The sequence below is a fragment of the Canis lupus genome, chromosome 15 (genome assembly GCF_003254725.2).
Source record: "Canis lupus dingo isolate Sandy chromosome 15, ASM325472v2, whole genome shotgun sequence".
NCBI lineage: Eukaryota > Metazoa > Chordata > Mammalia > Carnivora > Canidae > Canis > Canis lupus.
The window spans coordinates 52506723-52527682 of record NC_064257.1 but is presented as its reverse complement, the minus strand read 5'-3'; the positions used below and the strand labels follow the sequence as shown (position 1 = coordinate 52527682).

The 20960-nt window shown below is 32.4% G+C and overlaps 1 protein-coding gene across 7 annotated transcripts in view; it reads right to left on the bottom strand.

Annotated features, from left to right (window-relative positions):
- Positions 1 to 20960, bottom strand: part of RBM46 (RNA binding motif protein 46) — a 49743-nt gene that overhangs the window by 12472 nt on the left and 16311 nt on the right. For 6 of the 7 annotated variants that reach the window (XM_025439174.3, XM_025439177.3, XM_025439176.2 and 3 more), the window contains 2 exons: positions 19398 to 19865; positions 18067 to 18849 (listed from right to left, as the gene is read on the bottom strand). In XM_025439174.3, coding sequence (XP_025294959.1) covers positions 18067 to 18849; positions 19398 to 19865 — 1251 coding nt within the window. Of the gene's footprint in view, positions 1 to 1266; positions 1348 to 18066; positions 18850 to 19397; positions 19866 to 20960 lie in introns of those variants that run through there. The other variant, XM_025439179.3, reaches the window with a different exon arrangement.

Genomic DNA, 20960 nt, shown 5'->3' with positions numbered 1-20960 from the left:
ACAAACCTGACCTAACCGAACTGTATGCCCCAAAAAGATACGTTGTGAAGTACCAAATGCTCTTACCTCTGAATGTGAACTTATGTGAAATAATGTCACTGCAAATATAATTAGTTAAGATTAGGTCATTGATCTGATTGGTATCCTTACAGAGAAAAACAGAAAGGAGACTGCCTTGTGAAGACAGACATGCCGGGAGAAGACAACATTACAACAGAGGCAGTGACTAGAGAAATGCATCCATAAGCCAACACTATAAGCCAACAACTTGAGGCCTGCTGACAACAGAAGCTAAAAGAGGCAAAGAAATTCTCTATTAGCCTAACAGAAAACATAGCCCTGCCAACACCTCAAATTTCTGGCTTTTAGCCTTCAGAACTATGGGCGAGTAAATTTCTATTGCTTAAGCCACTCAGATTGTGGTATATTGCCACAGCGATGCTCGCAAATACACTGCAATCAATTAACAACTGCAAACATATTCTTTCTAATAAGCAAGCATGGCATATATATACTAATTGGTTGTTACAAAACAAAGGGACTGAAATGATACTTTCTGATCATAGTAAAAAATATATGTAAATAACTACAAAAACTTCTGTTATGTTTAGAATTTCCTATGTTCAAGAAGAAATTAAAACAAAATATTTTGAAATAAATTATAAAAATAAAATACAGCAAAATATAAATGTTGCAGCTATAACCATACTTTAGCAGGGAATATTGTAGTAAAAGAAAGGCTGAAAACTTTAAACTAAATGGCTTCCTAGATATTTCATATATTCAAAAACTATATCATACCAATTATATACAAACTCTTCCATACAACAAAGAAAAAAAAAAACTTCCTTCTTTTAGGAGGAAAGGTATGGGCCAATCTCACTAATGAACACAGGTATAAAAATCCTAAAGAAAATTACAAAAACCAAATGAACACAGGTATAAAAATCCTAAAGAAAATTACAAAAACCAAATTTATCAATACAGTAAAAGGAGAACGCATGATGACCAAATTGCATCTATTACAGAAATACAAGGTTGATGTCACATTGAAACATCAATGCAATTCACATTAAAAGAGACAAAAAAAATAATAATTATCTAAGTATAAACAAAAAAGCACTTAATAAAATTCATCACCCAACTCATTCTTGATAAAAACTCTTAGCAAACTAGGAATAGAAGGAAATGCCCTTAATGTGACAAAGAGCTTCTATAATAAAAGCTGCAACAAACATCCTACCTTAATGGCGAAATAGTGAAAGTTTAAAAGGAAGCCTTCTATCATCATTTGTATTCAATGCTGGACAAGGGGTTCTAGCCAGTGCAATAAGGCAAGAGAAAAAACTATAAGGATAGAAAGGAAGGAAAAAGCTCATTATTTGCAACTGAAATGACTGTGTAGGTAGAAAATTAAAAATAATGTAGGATCAAACCAAAAATAATGTAAATCAAGTAGTTTTATTCAATACATAAGAGCTGAATTTATAAAAACAGGAACAATCAGAAGTCAAATTAAAAGGCACTTTTTACAATGCTGTTGAAAAACCTTAAATACCTATAAATAAATCTAATAAAAGATGTAGGAGAAATTTACACAGGAAACTACTGAATGTTTGGAGAAATTAAAGGAAGCCTAAATAAATGGAGAGATCTATAATGTTCATGGATCAGAAGTTACAATACTATAAAATATGTCATTTCTTTGTAAATTGATCTATAGATACAAGTCAACTTTAATCAAAGTCCAGGTAGACTTCTTTTTTGGTATAAACTTGGTATAAATTTACAATCTAATTATAAAATTCATATGGAAATATAAGGGTGAGAAGAGCTAAGATAATTAAGAAAAAACAGGTAAAGATGTTCTCTATCAAATCTTAAGATTTTCCAAAGTTACAATGTAGTAACTTAAAGATGGTATACTAAATTAAATTATATCAATGGAATAAAGAATCCAGAAGAAGCATATATATGTATATAGGTGTGCCTGTGTGTACATAACACAACATACATACTTGATTTCCACTAAAGGTGGCACTTCAGAGCCATGGGAATAGGATAGTCTTTTCAATAAACAGTGCTATGTAGATGATTATACATACTGAGAATAAAACCAAACTTGAACATGTAGTTTTACACCCTCACTAAATTTAAAAGAGTAAAAAAAATACCAAAATATAAGAGAATATCACACAACTTTGATAAGCAAATCTAAGCAAAGATTAAGACACAAACAGGATTAACTTTAAAAGATTGATAAAATGAACCAAACTAAAATTAAGAACTTTTGTATTTTTCAAAGTGTACCATAAATAGGGTATAAAGGTAATAAGCCACACAGAAGAAGATATTTGTAGAAAACATATCCAACAAGGGGACTGTATCTTAAGTAATAAAGAAAAAGCAAACAACCCACTACATCATTTGTATTCAATGAGACTTAACAGACATTTCATCAAGAGGATATCTTAATGCCCTATAATTCTCTTAAAAGATGTTCAATATCATTAGTAAACAGTGATATAAAAGTTAAAATCTCATTGAGACATCAATATATACTAACAGAATATTCAAAATGCTCAAAGGTTAGTAATACTCAAGCGTTGGCAGGAATTTGGAACAACCAAAATCTATATGCTGCTCATGAAGCGTAAACTGATACAATCACTTTGAAAAACTGGCATTATTTACCCAAGTTTTAAAAATATGACCCACTTTTACTCCCATGTATTCAACAGGAATGCATGCAAGAATCTTCACAGCATCATTATTATTCAAATAGCACAAACTGAAAGTACCTCAAATATTTATCAACAATAGAAACAGCAAATAAATTCTAACATTCTAATAGAACATTACTATCAGCGAGAGTGAATGAACAGTACTGCCACATGTAACATGGACCAATCTTTATTCATAACATAATGTTAAAAGAAGCCAGACAAAAGTATATAAAATGCTGAATAAATTTCAAAAACACAGAAGTCAGAAAGATGGTTTCCTGTGGGAAGAGAGAAGGTAATATGTGCATTGGGGTACAAACGAAGGAGCTTTTTGGGATATTGATATTTTATGTCTTAGTAGTTAAAAGGATGTGGTTCCTTTGTAGTAATTCCACAAAGCTTACAGTCATTTGTGGACTTTTCTGACTGCATGTAAAGTAATAAATCACAAAGTCAAAAAAGGGGGGAATCACAACAGCTATCACAGTGATATACATAAATGAGAAACTGATCATTTATAATTATGGTCAAAAAATAAAACACTGTAACACAGTTATGGTCAAAATAAAAATGATTCAGAGTAACTTAAAAACTATTAATAGTGATTTTCAGTAAAGATGCTAATCGAAATTACTATTAAATATGGAACCAGTTGTCCCTCCATAAGGCCTTCACATACTACCACCTGGAGTTTCACAATTAATGCATTAATCTTGAGAGAGAAAAAAATGCTGGGATTTAAATTATCAGTCTAGGACAATTACATTTCTGTTAATGTGCAGAAGACATGATGATAATCCTCAAAGGAAAAGTAAAAACTATCAGCAGAATCTCAAGTAAATGTTAAACAGAAGGTTACTAGTCCTTTAATCTCATTTGTTAGCATCATTCCCTTTAAAAAGTATTGACTGTTAATGAATATATTCTAAGAAATTATTTCAAAAGAAATGTGTTTCCTATTTTTTTTTATTTTCAGGTGTACAACATTAGTGATTATTCAGTAAGGAATTATTGAGACACAAGGAAAAAACTAGGGAAAAGAAAAGGCATGTCAAAAAGTCAAGAATAAGAATAGGATACATCAAATTTCAGAGATCAGAGACAGGATCTTATTTTCTATAAAAATGCAATCATTAGATACGTTATTTTTAGTGTTGTTATGTAGGAATAAAAGCCAAAAAAGATAAATTAGGTAAAATTCCTACTAATTAGGGTATTTATTTTCATTATATGCACTAAGACCTAACATTGTGGATATGAATTGTTCTATAAACAAGTGATGAAAAGTTTTATTTTTTGAGGCTTTTTTTTAAAGATTGATTGATTTGAGAGAGGGAGAGAGCACACGCGCAAGGGAGAAAAAGAACAAGAGAGAGATCTGGGGGAAGCAGGCTCCCCGCAGAGCAGAGAGCCAGATGCAGGGTTCAAATTCAGGACCCTGAGATCAGCACCTGAGCCACAGGCAGACACTTAACCAGCTGAGCCCACCCAGGTGCCCCTGATGAAAAGTTTTAGAAGTCACTTAAAACTAATTATACAGGAAAACTGTGTATCTCTTAAGATTTCACTGATTTTCAGTTTGAAGAAGAATTCCATATAAATTTTTAAATAACTGGTACAAAAAAATGAAGAACTGTTTTTCAGACTCTCAGATACGGCATACTACTCTTCCTTCTTTTCAAAACAGAAAATAACTGCATGCACAGGATTCCAGTATAATCCAAATAAAATTTCTACATTAGCAAGCTCAACTTTTAGGGCTATTCTTGCTTTTAGAAAACTAAACTAAAAGAACTCCATCTTCTTAGTTTATACCTGTTTAGAAGAATGAACATGAAATGCAAGCTAGTATAAGTAGTTTAGAAATAACATACAACAAGCTATTGCTGTTTTCCATTTGTGAAGTCTAAGAAATGTTACAGATGGTACTAAATATAACTACAGCTTATGTAATGAGCTTAAGAATCTTCATAATGGTCAATAAAATTATAAAATTGCATGTAATATGATCCATTATATTCTACAGTACAACCAAAATCCCCTATTCTTCGACTATCCAAATTTCATTTATACGTATATATAATACACACATCTTTAATATAAAATAATCCATGACTCATGTCAAGTCATTTCAAGGATTTCACTAAAACCATACTGATCATTTCTATTTAAATGAAATATAAGTATATATCATTCTGTTAACCACCATTCATAATGTAATTGTTCTGTGTCTGTACCTACCACCTCAGATACTTCCTTTCCAATCCTTTGTCACTTTCTGCTCAAAGTACAGCCTTTATCTTTCATAAGAATCTTTATCTTTTAATCTTACAGCACATAGATAATTTTCAATTATTTGAAAAGCACTACATGCTAAGTATTAAAGGAGGAGACAGTACTGACCTATATAAATGCAGGAAATAATAACAAAAAAACTTATGTACAAAAGTCCCTTGCCTTTACAATCCTGAGGGATCAAAAATTTTATAATAGTAAATAAACAGCAATTTAAAAATTACTAAATTGTTAATATTATACAGAACAAGTTATCCTCAGCAGTTACTTTGTCTAAGAAAAGCTTCATAACAAGGTAAGTCAATGAAATCAGGGAGAATATTCCAAGTAGAGTGAACAACACTAGGAAAGGCCTGGAAGTACCAATGAGCAATGTGAATCCAGATAACCAAAACAAGAGGTATTTGTCTATGGTTAGGTAAGATGGGGAAAACCAGGAGAGCATTCTGAACAAGAGAATGTGGAGTTCAGAGGACCTAATCATACCACAATAGCAAGCCATTGTTGGTTCCTGAACAAGGAAATAACAATGAAAAATCATAGATAAAATTGGAGTGAAAAATTGTATGGTTGAATTATGTATTTGAGATGTTCTGAGTATAATCAGAGAGCAAAATGAAAGTACCAAACAAGGGACCGTGAAATAGATATAAACAAACTCCACCTACGTGAAATTCTGTCTAGCATCTGATAGAGGTAAAAAAAAAGAACAAAAAACAAAAAACAAAACACATCATCTACTGGTTGTCAATGCTTACCCTAAACTTAAAGATCCCAGTTACTTTGTAAACGAAGTATACTCACAAGATCTTTGTAATTTAGAATGATTCATTTAGGTTTGAAACAGATGTCCTAGGTCCACACTACACCGAATTGGTCTGATATACAGGCTTGTAGGACTGGTCAAGATAAAACTGTCTGAAAAGGAAGTAAAGCATGGAACAAAGACCCACTTCCTTCTATTTTAATTTTTAGGAGAATAATTGGCCAAAAATATTCTACAAGTTCATAGTCTGTTGTTTAACATCAGACTAAGGTCAGTTTTTCACTTGAATCACATGACATAAGAACGGCAGCTAAGAGCACACAGAGTCTTAGCTAACTGGGGAATCCTGAACAAATGATTTAATCTACTAAAGCCTCAGTTTCTTCATTTGTTACCCAAAAAAGTATATAGACATTAAAGTAATATTTACCTCAAGCAAGTGCTATATAAAGGCATTTAGCATAAGTGCTAAATTTATAAAATTACTTATAAATTTATAAATTTTTAAGTGTTCAAAGAATCTGAACTATTATTATTACTAGTAACATTTGTTATTATAAATTATTAGAAACGGTTGTCTTGGATTTGTTTTCTGAAAAAAATGTTACTTTTCAATACTTACATGGCACATTTTAATATACAAAAGGCACTACTGTGGGCTTTTTAACATTTTAACTCATTTAATACATATAATTACCCTACGAGATAAATACTGTTAACATTCCCATTTTACAGATGAGGACACCAAAGAACAAAGAGGTTAAAATAACTTTTCCAAATAAGTAAAGAAGCTGGGACACGAACTCAGGAAATTTGGCTCCAAATGCCATGCTTTTAGTCCATGAAGACTATATGCGGTACTAAATTTAAGTACTGAATTCCATTTTGCTGAAATTCTTTCTGAACACAATGTACTATTTCCTGACCCTCTCATATCTCTGATTAGGTCAGGTCATCCAGTTATGTATTCTGGTACACCCTATACCTCTTCACAATGTTTATCAGAACTGTGACTGAGTATCTTCCTCATAGAATGTAAACTCTATGAAGGGAGCAACTGGGTCTGATTCACTACAGATCATCAGGACTTTACAGAGTGTTCAGCAAGTATTTATTGAATGAACCACATATTAACAAGGATTAACAATCAGTCCAGGTGCCAGTTAATAAGCCAAAAAGGAGAACAGAAAGCCTAAAGAAGTGACTAATAAACAGAAAGGTTATCCATAGGCAAATAAGAATGCCAAAACCAAACTTTCTTACATTGAAGTTTCGAAAAGCACATTTTTCAGAGGGCTTCAAAACAGTTAAGGTTAATATACTCTTAAGCGGTGTTAAGGAAGATAATTCTAACTTCTAATTGTCTAGTAAAGAATCTTTCCTTTCCCTACATATTTGTTTGACAATATAAATAGATTTAAAACAAAGGTTAAAAAAATTTTTTTAATTAAAAATAAAAAAATTTAAAAAATAAAAAAATAAAAAATCAAAGGTTAACTTTCTTTTCTTTTTTAACTAAGTGAAATAGAGCTTTTAGTACTTTAAAAACTTACATGGTTCTGGGTTGTATTAAATCATTATCTACTTCCTTGAAACTTTCCTCTATTAGACTTAATTCTAACCCCTAGATTTCACATGTTAAAGTTTTTTTCCCAGGTGTCAGCTCCTCAAACATCTGAAGACAGTAATCATATTTCCCCTGTTAATATCAGGATTTATAGAGACGCCTGGGTGGCTCAGTAATTGAGCATCTGCCCTCAGCTCAGGGTATGATCCTGGGGTCCCAGTATCAAGTCCTGAATCAGGCTCCCTGCATGGAGACTGCTTCTCCCTCTGCCTATGTCTCTGCCTCTCTCTGTGTCTTTCATGAATAAATAAAATCTTTTTTAAAAAATAGGATTTATAAACTAAAAAGTCCCAAATTCTTCAGTTGTTCACTGTCCTACTTTGCATTAGAGTTTCCAAGTTCTCTCTAGTTGTCAAGTTTTAATTAAACTTGGTGCCCAAAAAGAAACAAAACATTTCATACCTAGTCTGAACAGAATAAAAATATTTGGTCTGGAAACAACACAACTTTCCTATATTATACCCTGAATTATAAGAATTTGAGAATCCCTAGAGTACAACTACTCATTCTAATTTTGATAAAATAATTAAGTTCTTACTCTTGGCTGGCTAGCAAACTTTCATTCTTTGCCAAATTCTTTACTTCATTATAAAAGTATGTTATTAAAACAGAAGAATATATAACATATATACAACTATATTATTTACAAAATAAAAACATGTACTCACTCAGGTTTAGAAACAGAAAATTATCAGTAACTTAGAAGTCTCTCCTGCATCATTTCTAATTTCTCCTTCTAACCCTTAACCATGATCCTACTTTTTAAGTGTTAAGCATTCCCTTGCTTTTCTCTATGGTTTTGCCACATATTCCTATATCCCTAAACAATAAATTCTTTAGTTTTGTTTGGCCTTATTTCCTTTTTTTTTTTTTTAAAGATTTTATTTATTCCTTCATGAGACACACAGAGACAGGGTAGAGACAAAGGCAGAGGGAGCAGCAGGCTCCTCACAGGGAGCCTGTGTAGGACTTGATCCTGGGACTCCAGGATCATGCCCTGAGCCAAATGCAGAAGCTCAATTGTTAGGCCTTATTTCCTACACATAATTTCCCATTGCTTCAATTCTTTCAATTTAAAATTTGAATCCTGGGGTGCCTAAGTGGCTCAGTCAATTGGTTAAGCATCTGACTCTTGATTTAGGCTCAGGTGAGGATCTTAGGATCCTGGAATCCAGCCCTGTGTTAGGCTCTCTGATCAGTAGGGAGTCAGCTTGAGATTCTCTCCTCTCTCTCTCTGCCCTTCCCCACAGGCCCCTCACATATGCACATATGCATACTCTCTCTAAAATAAATAAATCTTTAAAATTTGAATCCTTTTGTATTTTACACATTTTTAATAATCCACTTCGTATCTTTCTTACAATGAAGTAAGGATTAAAGTGAATAACCCGTCCACTACCAGCAAAAAAAAAAGAGAGAATAGAGGAAAGATATATATTCTACTCAAGTTAATACACTCCACGAACATAAGATAATGCCATCCTCCCCAATAGAAAACTGAGCTGAAGAGAAGTTTCCCACTTTTCCTAAGTTGGATTTTATAATAGGGCTTTAGAATATATGTAAATTCCCTGAATTGATGAACCATACGTTTAAACAGCATTCCGGGATAAACAAATATAATTAAATAAATTAGCCAATTGTACTTGGTTTATTTAGTTTTGGTTTATTCATACTTCATATCTAAATATAAATATTTGGGAGGTGGCTACAGAATTGATCTTGTCATATACAGAATACTAGACTGAAGGAACTCAAAATAAAAATTACCTGAAAATGCATTTAAAATCTTAAGGCAATGGACTAATTCCCTTAGTCACCAACTCAAATGAGAGAGTGCCTGATACCAGCAATCTACTTTTTGAAGCCTTAGAGGATTAATGAAAAAGCTTGTCCATCTCCCTCCCCAAGTCATGTTCACTAATGTAGCAACTCCTTGTGTGCACATGAACTACAATAAATACAAATAAATAAGTAAAAATAAAGTTTAAAGGTTTTTAAAAATCAAGAGAAGTGAGATTTTTTAAAAACACTGGTGTATACACACACACACATATATATACACACACACACACTTTTATTTATATAATAAAAGTAGATGACTGCAAAAAGACCAGGAAAATCACAGATAACCTAGATGCACTGCAATATAAGTTAAAAATCTTAAGTCTACTACTAAATAAATTAGGAAAAAAAATTTAAGAAATGGAAAAGAAAAAACAATTATGACTATTTCATCATATTTGTAAATGCCCCTCACGAGCTAGGAGAGTGCTTTCATAGGGCAAGTATTCCTATTTTTGCTTAGTATCTCCTTTTTGCCTCTAGTTCGTAAGAGAAAAGGATAAACTTTCCATTGTTCTGATACCATCACTATTTCTGTACTTGATAAAGCTAAATTTCATACCAAGGAATCCCTAAGGGATTCTTGAACACTCAAGAAAACTTAATTTTGAGACCTCAAGGAAACACAGACACATAATATACACAGGTAAGAATCATTTAAATTAGTAAGTATGTCCCTGCTTGAATTATTTTTTTACTTTTGGCAAAAACTGTTAACTTTATAGTACAGAATACAACTTTAAAACTGTTTTCCAAAGATTCATAATGGCTTACTTGGAATCTTATAAAACTCTGTGCTTCAAATAATCTATAGTTTTCACAAATTCGTAACTATAGATTTGATCACTCTTAAACCAAAATTAACACAGCAATAGAAGAAAAAAAAAAGCCACACATATGGCACATAAGCCACAAACTTATTTGTTTACCCCATAACCTGGCCAGTAAACAAGCAGACTGGAACATGTATTGCTGAAACAAAGGTAACAAGAAAAAATATTAAGTTAATAGGCTTGCATTGCAGTCTTACAAAAATTACATAACAAAACAAGATTACAAAAAAAAGTTTAAAAAGCATTTCTTGTAATATCCTTAGAAAATATAATGAAAGAAAAATCAAAGGGAATAAAGGGGAAAGGAGAAAAAATGAGTGGGAAATATCAGGGAAGGAGACAGAACATGAAGACTCCTAACTCTGGAAACGAACTAGGGGTGGTAGAAGGGGAGGGGAGTCGGGGTGACTGGGTGACAGGCACTGAGGAGGGCACTTGATGGGATGAGCACTGGGTGTTACTCTATATGTTGGCAAATTGAACACCAATAAAAAATAAATTTATAAAAAAAAAGGAAAATCAAAAAGTGCAAAAGGTGGAGGTCAACACAGATATATACTCTATAAGGAAGCTAGAATTGTACATCCTAGTTTACATTATTTTTACTTATTCAAGTTTACTCAAATGCAAATCCCTTAAGTTAATCTACATAGAAAAATCAAGCTATGCTGTTTAAACACAAAGGAGACTTCAGTGTACGCTCTCCAAATTATCAGGCAATACAATCACAACAGATTTTTCCTAATGATTGCATTCCTATATACTTTTTAACCTAAAGTTGTAGATACAATTATAGTATAATTCATTATCAGTGTGGTATACAGATGCTATTTACTGAATCAAAACACAGGAGAGTATATAGACAAATCACTTTCTTAAAATTTGAACTATATTATGTATTTTTAAAAACCTACATATAGGTCATTTTTATAGTTCAAATGTCACTATGAGATATACAATGGCTCACATGTAACTAGCATATCTTCAGGCAAATACCACAAATTTAAAGAGTAAGGGAATCTGAGTTCTTATTAACTTCTAATTAGATGGTAGAACTAAAGTGTTTTGTTGTTGTTGTTGTTGTTGTTGTTTTATTTTATTTTGAATCCCCAGAGGTAAAAACACCATTCTTGGACATAGTGCACTACTATGTCTTGCAAAGAGGATGTATTACTCTAGAACAGAGGATAAATTGGCTCTAGAGTAGATGATACATCTGAAATTAACTCACAGAAGTAGACGCTATATGTAATCTAACCAAAAGGCCTGGAAGCAACTGACACTGAATAATTTTTAAGTAGTTAAAAGCACAGATAATTACTTAAATAAAATCATAGTAAAACTGCTTTTCCAAAACATTTTCTGTCAACATTCACTAGTCCACTTACTAAATTATATTGCTCTATCATAAGCAATTGTTGTCTACTAAATTTTAAATAGGAAACAGAAATAACGGCACAACAGGCAGAAGACTAATGCAGCTTTTCACATAGATTTTACTGATTCTAACCCTCTCTTCCAAAAATAAGCCACAAAGGAGAGAAAAATCAATGTAACACTGAAATTTCTTTCAACGCCATGCTAAAAAATATATTTAGGTGACATCATGTGGCAAAATTAGAAACTGCTGCTGACATCTAAGAATAGAGTATACGTGCAAAATTTATTGTGGCGTTTGATATGAGAGGGGAATATTTACAAACCATTACTTCTTAAATATTAAATGACAAAATCAGATGTTAAATTTCAAAATAAAGCAGTTGCACCTGTTAAAATGTGTATTAGAACAATTATTTTAGGAATGTATTAACCAAAGATATGAAAGAAAAAGGGATCAAACAGGATTAAATAAATATATAAAGCAAATGAAATCACAGATCACATTAGCAGTTAATAACTATGGAACAAATACTGACACATGATGTTTTAATACACATCATTATTTTCCTAGATTTTCTGTTACAAAAGAAAACAAATTTCCAAACTTTTAAGTAATTATGTTGTTTTATACAATCTTGGTTTTGATTAGATTTAACTGAAAAATTCAGGAAAGGAAATAACCAAAAAGCAATTATTTGTCATCATGCAAATAAAACAGGTGACTCTTTCCTTTTTTTTTTTTTTAAACCAGCTGTTCTGCTGTGAAGTAGACAGATAAAAGCTTTCAATTAAATACAGGAAGGGATACTAAACTGAAAGTTAATTATTGCAAAAGCAACTCTTGGTTTCAAACTATTTGAATTCAAATATATATATTTTGGTATAGTTTTTTTTAAATTCAAGTATTATTTTTGGCCCTTCATAAGATTTTCACTGTATTTTAAACAAAATCATAAATTGGGGGGGGATAAAGGAATCATTAAAGCTCACTAAGTAAAACCCTGATACTTTAGAGGTGAAGGCACTGAGGTCCCCAAAGAGTGAATGATTCATTTGCCATCCAAGATCATGGTTTGTTGGTGGTTGAGGTTAAACATTCTTCTATTTTTACTCAATACTCTATGTTAAATAAGCTGCTTCTCTCACATTACTAACTCCATAATTATGGTTCATTAATACAGAAGTGTTAATAAGATAAGAATTATGAGTAATACCAGATGATGATATTTCAGGAAAAAATATAAGTTTCAAGAGGAACAGAAATATGTTTTCATGAGCACTAGGCCCCCTAGAGGGTCAAAGATACATAGTTGAGTTAATGGAATTTTCATTTCACCATTTGGTCATATGAAAGCAAATTAATGAACAAATGTTGGTGCTATTCCTACTTCTTATTTAAGTGAATTTTATAGCAAATTATTTTATTCTTTACATCAATTTGAAATAGTATCATCAAAGTTAGGTCCGTAATTAAAACTGGAAAAGACAACTTTCTAAAAGTATTACTTTTTAAATTATTTATAATAAATTTTGTTACGATACAACCATTTTATGTATTTAGCTTAAGTGTCTCCCAAAATATTATCTAAATTTAAAAAAAGAGTTTCTGTTTCAAAGCAATTTATTAGATATTTTTAAAATCACAATTTTATTTTTGCATTTCTGCCCATCAATCTGGAAATGATAACTCATAAGAAAAAAAGCACCAATTATTTTTCAGATTAAAACTTCTCAGAAGTTTTACTTTCATCCCATTGTATCTTCTATTTTATTTTATAACTGTCAACCAAATTACAAGTAATAGCAAAAAATCAAAACCTAATTTTAATGATAGTAAAGGGATAGCAAACATAATGGCTATCATGCTTAGAATATATTTCTAAATATTTTTCCACTCTATAACTACAAAAAAATAAAAATTCTAATGATGTATGTCATTACAAAGTAAAATATGAGAAGCAATATGCAAGTCAGCCACAAAGTGAATACTGGAAACAGAATGTAAAGGAGATATTAAAAAAAGACCATAAAATGACACGTAAAATAGTCCACACAAATTAAGATCGATTCATCCAGAAAAAAAAATCACTTGCTCAGAAGAAAAGCAACTAAAGCCACATAGTTGTACTAAAAAACAAACAAACAAAAACAACTTGCAAAGTTTTAAAAAGCAAGACTGGTGAAATTTCAATTAACCGAAGGCCACATCCTCTCAACTTCTAATCTTTAAAATCAACTGAAATCACCAAAGCAAACACTATACACAACTGTTTGCCACTTAACCCACCACCATGCTATTTTTCTAGCAAGAATTTGCACATTGTACTCCTCTGCCCATGAACTCTCCTCAAGATTTACAACTCAAATCAGGTGGGAGGTATGCCCTTCCTTTGTACTCTCAAAACAACCTCTGCAGAGTTTGTGTCTCTGCTTTTTTCAGTAAATCATGAGGTCTTAAGACCAAAAACAGTATTTTATTTGTGTTTATCTCCTGATACTTAGAAAAGTATGCTTAGTACGTGAGAGGCATTCAAGTTCTTTAATTAAACTTCATCCATCATAGACAAAACAACAGCATACAAGTCAGATGAAATTCAATCAATGGCACTAGCTGCTTTGTGACAGAGGTTCTCTAGTCCTGTTTGAAAGTTTTGTGTGGTCATACAAGTAAAAAACTGCCACTTACATTGGTATTAAACACAGAAATAAGAAAAGAAATGCCCTGCCTTCAATTAGTTGTTAATGAGTTATTTAACAAGGTGAATTGCCAATAACACATTTGAGGCTACCTTCCTCCTTCCAGTAAGTATTCTCCAGGACTTTCTTTCTTCAAAGCTATAATTCTCCAGGACGTTCCTTTATTTCCTTTATTTTGCTTATCCCACTTAGGTGGTGAAGAATCCTCCAGGGGAAAGCAGTGGCAAAATTGGAAGGCCCATATTCAAAACAGAGGCAAAGTTTTAGGAATATCAAGATTATTCACATGATAGTCTGATCCATTATTAAACAGATATAAAATTATGAGATAGAAAATGCTTATTTAAAAAGATACTGAATGACCCACAATGTCTCCATACATCAAATACTTAGTACAGAAACTCTTAGCCTATAAGTATATATTCTATGTATTAAACCCACTGAGTATCCCACTTATCATAGGTTCCTAAATATAAACGGGTAACAATTTCTTATCCCATTGGTTGGGTGATCAATTTCCAGTGAGGTTAGGGAAATCATTATCTGACATTATGAAGATGAAGATAGTCTCTAACTTTCACATCAAAAACAAAACAAAACAAAAAACAAACAAACAAAAAAAAACACAAAGCATTCAATTTTGGCATTAATCCCAAGCTTTTAGTTTCATCTATTGAGGTATTTTGCTTAAAACAGAGTTCACTTTAAATGGGACCAAAAAACCCAAAATTTTTTAAAAATTGATTTTAAAGTACTACTCACCAAGAACTTTTGGGGTTCTGCTAAGAAGTAAACTATCTGATCTCTAATACTCGTTTAGGTAACTATTATGCCTTTAAGAAAACTATTTTCCTCATAACACCAATGATAATCATTTAAAGTCTCATTTTTCCTCTTTTACTTTTCAAACCTGAAAATGGGCATGGTAACACCAAAACAATGTGGATATTAAAAGTACATTCTTAAAAGATTCTGAAATAAAAAGATAAATGACCATTCACATATAATAATCAAACATCATCAAGGCTGGATAATAATGCTCAAAACAGCATCAAACTGAAAGGGTTAACAGAAGGGTATCAAAACAAACTAAAAAAAAAAAAAAAAAAAAAAAAAAATTACTACACCAAAGAAGACATCTTAAAATGGTAGTTAAATTCACTGCCTAGAGAGATAGAATTCTTTAAGAAAACAGAGCCAAAAGATGATTTAATATTTAATGAACTCTATTTGAGAGATTCCAGGAACCAATAACCATCTCTCAAGATCTCAGGAAAACCCAATGCTTGAAACACGTAAATATTTAGCAGAATATGAAGAACACACCACCACTACCAACTGATCTCAGCCCTTAACCACCCAATAAAACTTTGCAACTTTTAGATAAAAGAATTTGCACCTAAAAAGACATCAACTCTTTAAAGCCCAGAGACTCCAATATTAACAAAAGTAAAAAGCAAGTCAGAATACTGCCACAACAATATTCAAGCTATATGTATCTTAATCTCCCATATAGCAACATGTAACCTCTTGGCTATCTATAGCTCCCCGCCCTATTTTAGTAACCTCCAAAGGTGAGGCATTTGTTTTCTGACCAAAGATTCCTTGACTCCTAATTTATGATTCCTATACTTCCCTAAATTCTATCCCTCCTTCTCCTCAGCTGCCTCTACTCAACCTTCTCTCACATTTCTAGTCAACTCCAATAAGGATTTTTATGTTACACCCTGAAGACAAGGCCTTAGGCCTTGTATACAGCATCCAAACAAGCCCTAGTGTTTAACATTTTTGGCTTGTATCTTAGGTCTTTTCTCTTAGGTAATTAGAAACTGAGAAAATGCATGAAACACAAATTGACCATTTTTTAAAAGTAGCTTTTACATAAAATTGATAAAATCTGAAATAGATGACTAAACTGTGCCCTCTAAGTATTTCATTTATTGAAGCTAATTTCATCCCTAAATAACAAAATTAAGTTGTGAATACTATACTTGAACAGGGATTTTCTTTGGAAACTATAAGGTCATTAGAAGTTAACTATGGGAGCAGCCCAGGTGGCTCAGTGGTTTAGTGCTGCCTTTGGCCCAGGGTGTGGTCCTGGAGACTTGGGATCAAGTCCCACGTCGGGCTCCTGCCATGGAATGGAGCCTGCTTCTCCCTCTGTCTGTGTCTGTGCCCGCCCCCGCCACCACCCTCCCTGTCTCTCATGAATAAATAAATTAAATCTTTAAAAAAAAAAAAAAAAAAAGAAGAAGAAGTTAACTATGGTCCTAGGACTCAAATAAAAACCATCTTAATAATGGAATTAAAAGCTGATGAAAAACTTCTGGTTCCATATAACATCTGATCTTCTTTATAGGACAACCAAATGGGCAAATCATGTCTAAACAGAAAATCTGACATAAACTAAGGCTATACTTTAAGAATATTGGAAATTTAAGCGAAGTTAAATTTGTAAGGGAAATGAGTGGGGATAGAAATATGTTTCAGTATTACCATGTTAGATCAGATACAAGTATCAGAAAACCTTGCTCAGCAACTAATTACCTATACTCCACTCCAAAAAATAATTTGATCCATTTTTCTCTAAGGACCCTAATTTGAATTACTTGCTGTTCAAGTCATTTTATCTTTAACCTAAATTGTCTTTATTAAAATAAAAAATGGAAGGCTTCTATTTTGTGCATTAACGAAAATTATACCTAAGAATTTATTAACTTAAATTTCAAGACTGTAAAATTCTCAACTATCTCCAACTGAGTTATTACTGAGGACACTACCAAAAAGTTTCTTTGAAAGAAACCTACCCTTCTGCCCTAAAATTCTGAATATCCAAGTCTCCTAAAAATATGCATACCCTGGGAGTGGCTATGATAGATAAGCACTGTATAAAATACATCCGTACAATGTATAAAATTCTCTCCCCTTGACAGTGGTTTTCCTTTTAGACTGCCTTACCTTTAATAAATCTGTGACTACCCATTTTAAATAAGCTTCAGCTGTATGGTTCTGCAACCATAAAATAAATCAATTTTAAACTAAGAGTTTGACAATTATAATCAAGAAACAATTATAATCAATCGTAGGGGACTCTTCCTTCTTCCTTCTTATCGTTATTTTTAAGGAAACCACTATCCTTCTAATGTCATTTGGGGCACAAAATAATCACCAACTGAAATCTATAGCTAAGTTAAACAAAAAAAAATGAGAAAAAGTAGGGGCAGGGAACTAACATAACAATAAAAAACAGAATACCAGAGTGATACTGCATCTCTTCCTTCACAATGCCAAATATTTTGTTACCATATGACCCAAAGCCTTTTTAACTATCCCTCAAAGGCTTTAGAGAAACCTTTCTTCAAAGCATGAAATTAAAGAGGGAAATGGTCATAAACATCTCTTAGTGATGCTTTTTGTCTTTAGATGAGTAATAATGATGAATTTCCAGATTGGTGAGCATAAGGCTGTGTCTACACAGGACCCACCTGAAATGCCTCAGATTTTACCAACTCCCTACTGATGCCCCTCAAAATGACTACTGTGTAGACTTCACCAAAGATGTGGGGACACTCTTAGAAACTGGCTTAAAATAACATCATATGGAAATGATCAAATGAGAATTAGTCATTATAAAAACAACAAATTAATGAAATAAGATTATGAACTCTATAAAATAAATCAAAACCAAATTTTCCCCCAAGTAAGCAATGTTTAAAAAGCTAAATACAGGAAGATTATGCAAGAGAAAAGTCTCAACAAAATTTACCATGAATTCATAAAATTGAGGTAAAATTCAGGTTAAACATTACAAATTCTAAATAATTCAAAATAATTTATAATAATACTTCTTCCTCATTTCATATTCTATGATATTATTTAAAGTATTTCTAAACTTACCCAAATGAAGTAATGTAAACTGGGCTGCCAGTTCCTTTGCATCTTCTAATGTAGTACAGAGTTTGTCTGGCATAAAGTAACTCTGGGATCCATTTGCAATAGCAGGAATAACAATTTTATATACCAAGAGTACTTTCCCATCTTGACTTGTTGTTGAATATAAATAATATTCTGGTGGTGCCCAATTATTTTTGTTGCAGTAATAATCCAAATGCATTACTGCAGAATTGAAATGATTGGATTTTAAAGAATACATGCTAATTGGAGTAAGCTTTGTTCCAGGAAAAAATGGATAAGTGCATCTTTCGATTTCAGGGGGGCTTGGGCTATGCTGACCATTGAGACGAGCTGGAAGAGTTGGTGGTTTGCCTAGAGTTTTTGGGTGGCTCTCTTCTTTGTTAGCAAACACAATCAGGTTTTCAGAATTAGGGCTAATCTGACCATTAAGATGCTGTCTCCAAGTGTTTTCTTTATTTACTGGTTTTGCCAGTGTTACCTCAATACTTGCTCCATCAATGCATTTTCCATTCATAACAGACATAGCAGCCACTGCATCTTCTCGGTTGAAAAAGTGAACAAAAGCATAATCTCTAAGTTTCTTTACTCGTTCAACTGCACCAGGTTTGAATTTGTTGAATTCTGCTTTAATAGTCTCCTCTGTAGTTGAGATCATTAAATTTCTTACATAGAGAACTTTAACTCTCTGCATGGTTTCCTCATCAACCTCTTTCTCTGGGTCAGCCCAATCTACCTGAATGGTATGGCCCCATAGTTGGAAGGTACCTATAAAAAAAGAAATTAACCTGAAGACAATTAAAACAACTAAAGGGGAAAAAAAAAAAAAAAACCAACAACTAAAGGTCAAAAACTATTAAAGAAAACTTTCTCCAGAGAAGCAGGAACACAAATACCTATCAGTATACTTGATTAAACATTAGTTTCTCACAAGAAAACCTTCATGAAAGTTTTTACTAAGGCAAACAAACCCCAGCTAGAATTTACAATACAATTCATTTCAAGAGTCAACAGTACAAAGACACTTCAAAAACACTTTTACCAGAAGAATTAGGTACTGTCCTTTGGATTTTTATCAAACAACAATTAATACCACAAAAAAGTGTATACATCCAGTAAATTAGTATATAACTACAGATAATGACTCATAGGAACAACTTCTGGCCTTCTTAAAACCCTTATTTCACTTCTTACTCAAAAAACCTACCTCTTTAAAGATACTACATATTTTCAAAATATTGATCTATGAGGTGTCATTCTTCCATGTTTATACTACGGCTAATATGAAAAAATAAACTTCAGAAGGACAAGCTTACCTGGAATTAGTTTTCTCCTAGCCATAGCAGCAGCTCTGTGAGATTCATATTCAACAAATGCAAAACCACGATTTTTGGTTTTATCAGTTGCACTTGGATAAACAATGACATCTACAACTCCTTCTGTAACTTTCTTCATTTCATCCAAAATTTCTTCTTTCTTCTTTTCCTTAGGAATAGCTCCAATAAATAATCTGCAATTATCCAAGCTTACACACACACCAATAAACTTCCCTGGTCGAATCTCATAATTATTAAGAATTCTGATGGCTAACTGAGCCTCTTCTTTTGTAGTGTACATCACAAAAGCATACCCTCGATTTTCACCACTAAATTCCATCATAAGTCGAAATTCATATATCTTTCCAGCTCTTTCAAATACAGGAACTAACTCATCTTCATACATATCACGAGGTATTTTCCCTACAAAAACTTCACAGCCTCTAGGTGGAGGGGGACCTTCCCAACCTGAAAGTCAAAAATAAACAAATTCTAGTTAACATATTTATATGCACTATTCAATGATCATTCATTCCACAAATTTACTGTGCTTTCTATGTGCTGTGCACCACTCCAGATGTTGAGGATACAAATGAACAAAACAGAAGACCTTTCCCTCATTGGCTTAAATTCAATAGAGAAAAGAGGCTATGATTGGTAAGTGCTATGGGGGAAAAAAAAAAAAAAAAGCCACACAAGAGTTGATATTTTTGGTAGTCAGGTAAACCTTCTCTGAGAACATGAAGTTTAAACAGAGACCTGAATAAAATGAGGGAATAAGCCTTCAGAACATATCATTAAGAAAAAGCAAGTGTTTTATATGTTAAAACAACATCAAGTGCATAGGCCTGTATGGCTAATGAGTACTTGAGGTAGTATTAAAGTGGTGGGCATTGCAGCCATCCATGTGGCTACAGGCCAGATTTTAAGTCTAACAGAAAGATAATTGGAGAGTTATGAGCAAATAAGTTATACTAGCTACTAGAACAGCAAAACATATTTAGATAGCTGTTTCCATCTGGTTTGCCTCTAGTATAAACACCACTCCTCTACTCACTGCTCTTTCAAAATCTTCCCCAAAACAACCTCTCCTTTAATAGTTAAAGGATTCTTTCCCCCGTAACTCAATCCTGACTTCTTTATAAACCCAACTAGAACACCTGAAAGACTCCACCAAAAATTGCTGGAACTGATACACAAATTCAGTTGCAAGATATAAAATCAATGTACAGAAATCTGCTGCATTTCTATACAAAAATAATGAAGCAGCAGAAAGAGAAATCAAGGAATTGATTCCATTTAAACTGCACCAAAAATCACAGATATTCTTAGATACCTAAGAATAAACCTAACCAAAGAGGTAAAAGATCTATACTCTGAAAACTACAGAATGCTCATGAAAGAAAATGAAGAGGACACAGAGAAATGGAAAAACATTCCATGCTCACGGATTGGAAAAACAAATATTGTTAAAATGTCTATACTACCCGAAGCAATCTATACATTTAATGCAATCCTTATCAAAATACTAGTAGCATTTTTCACATAGCTAGAACAAAAAAA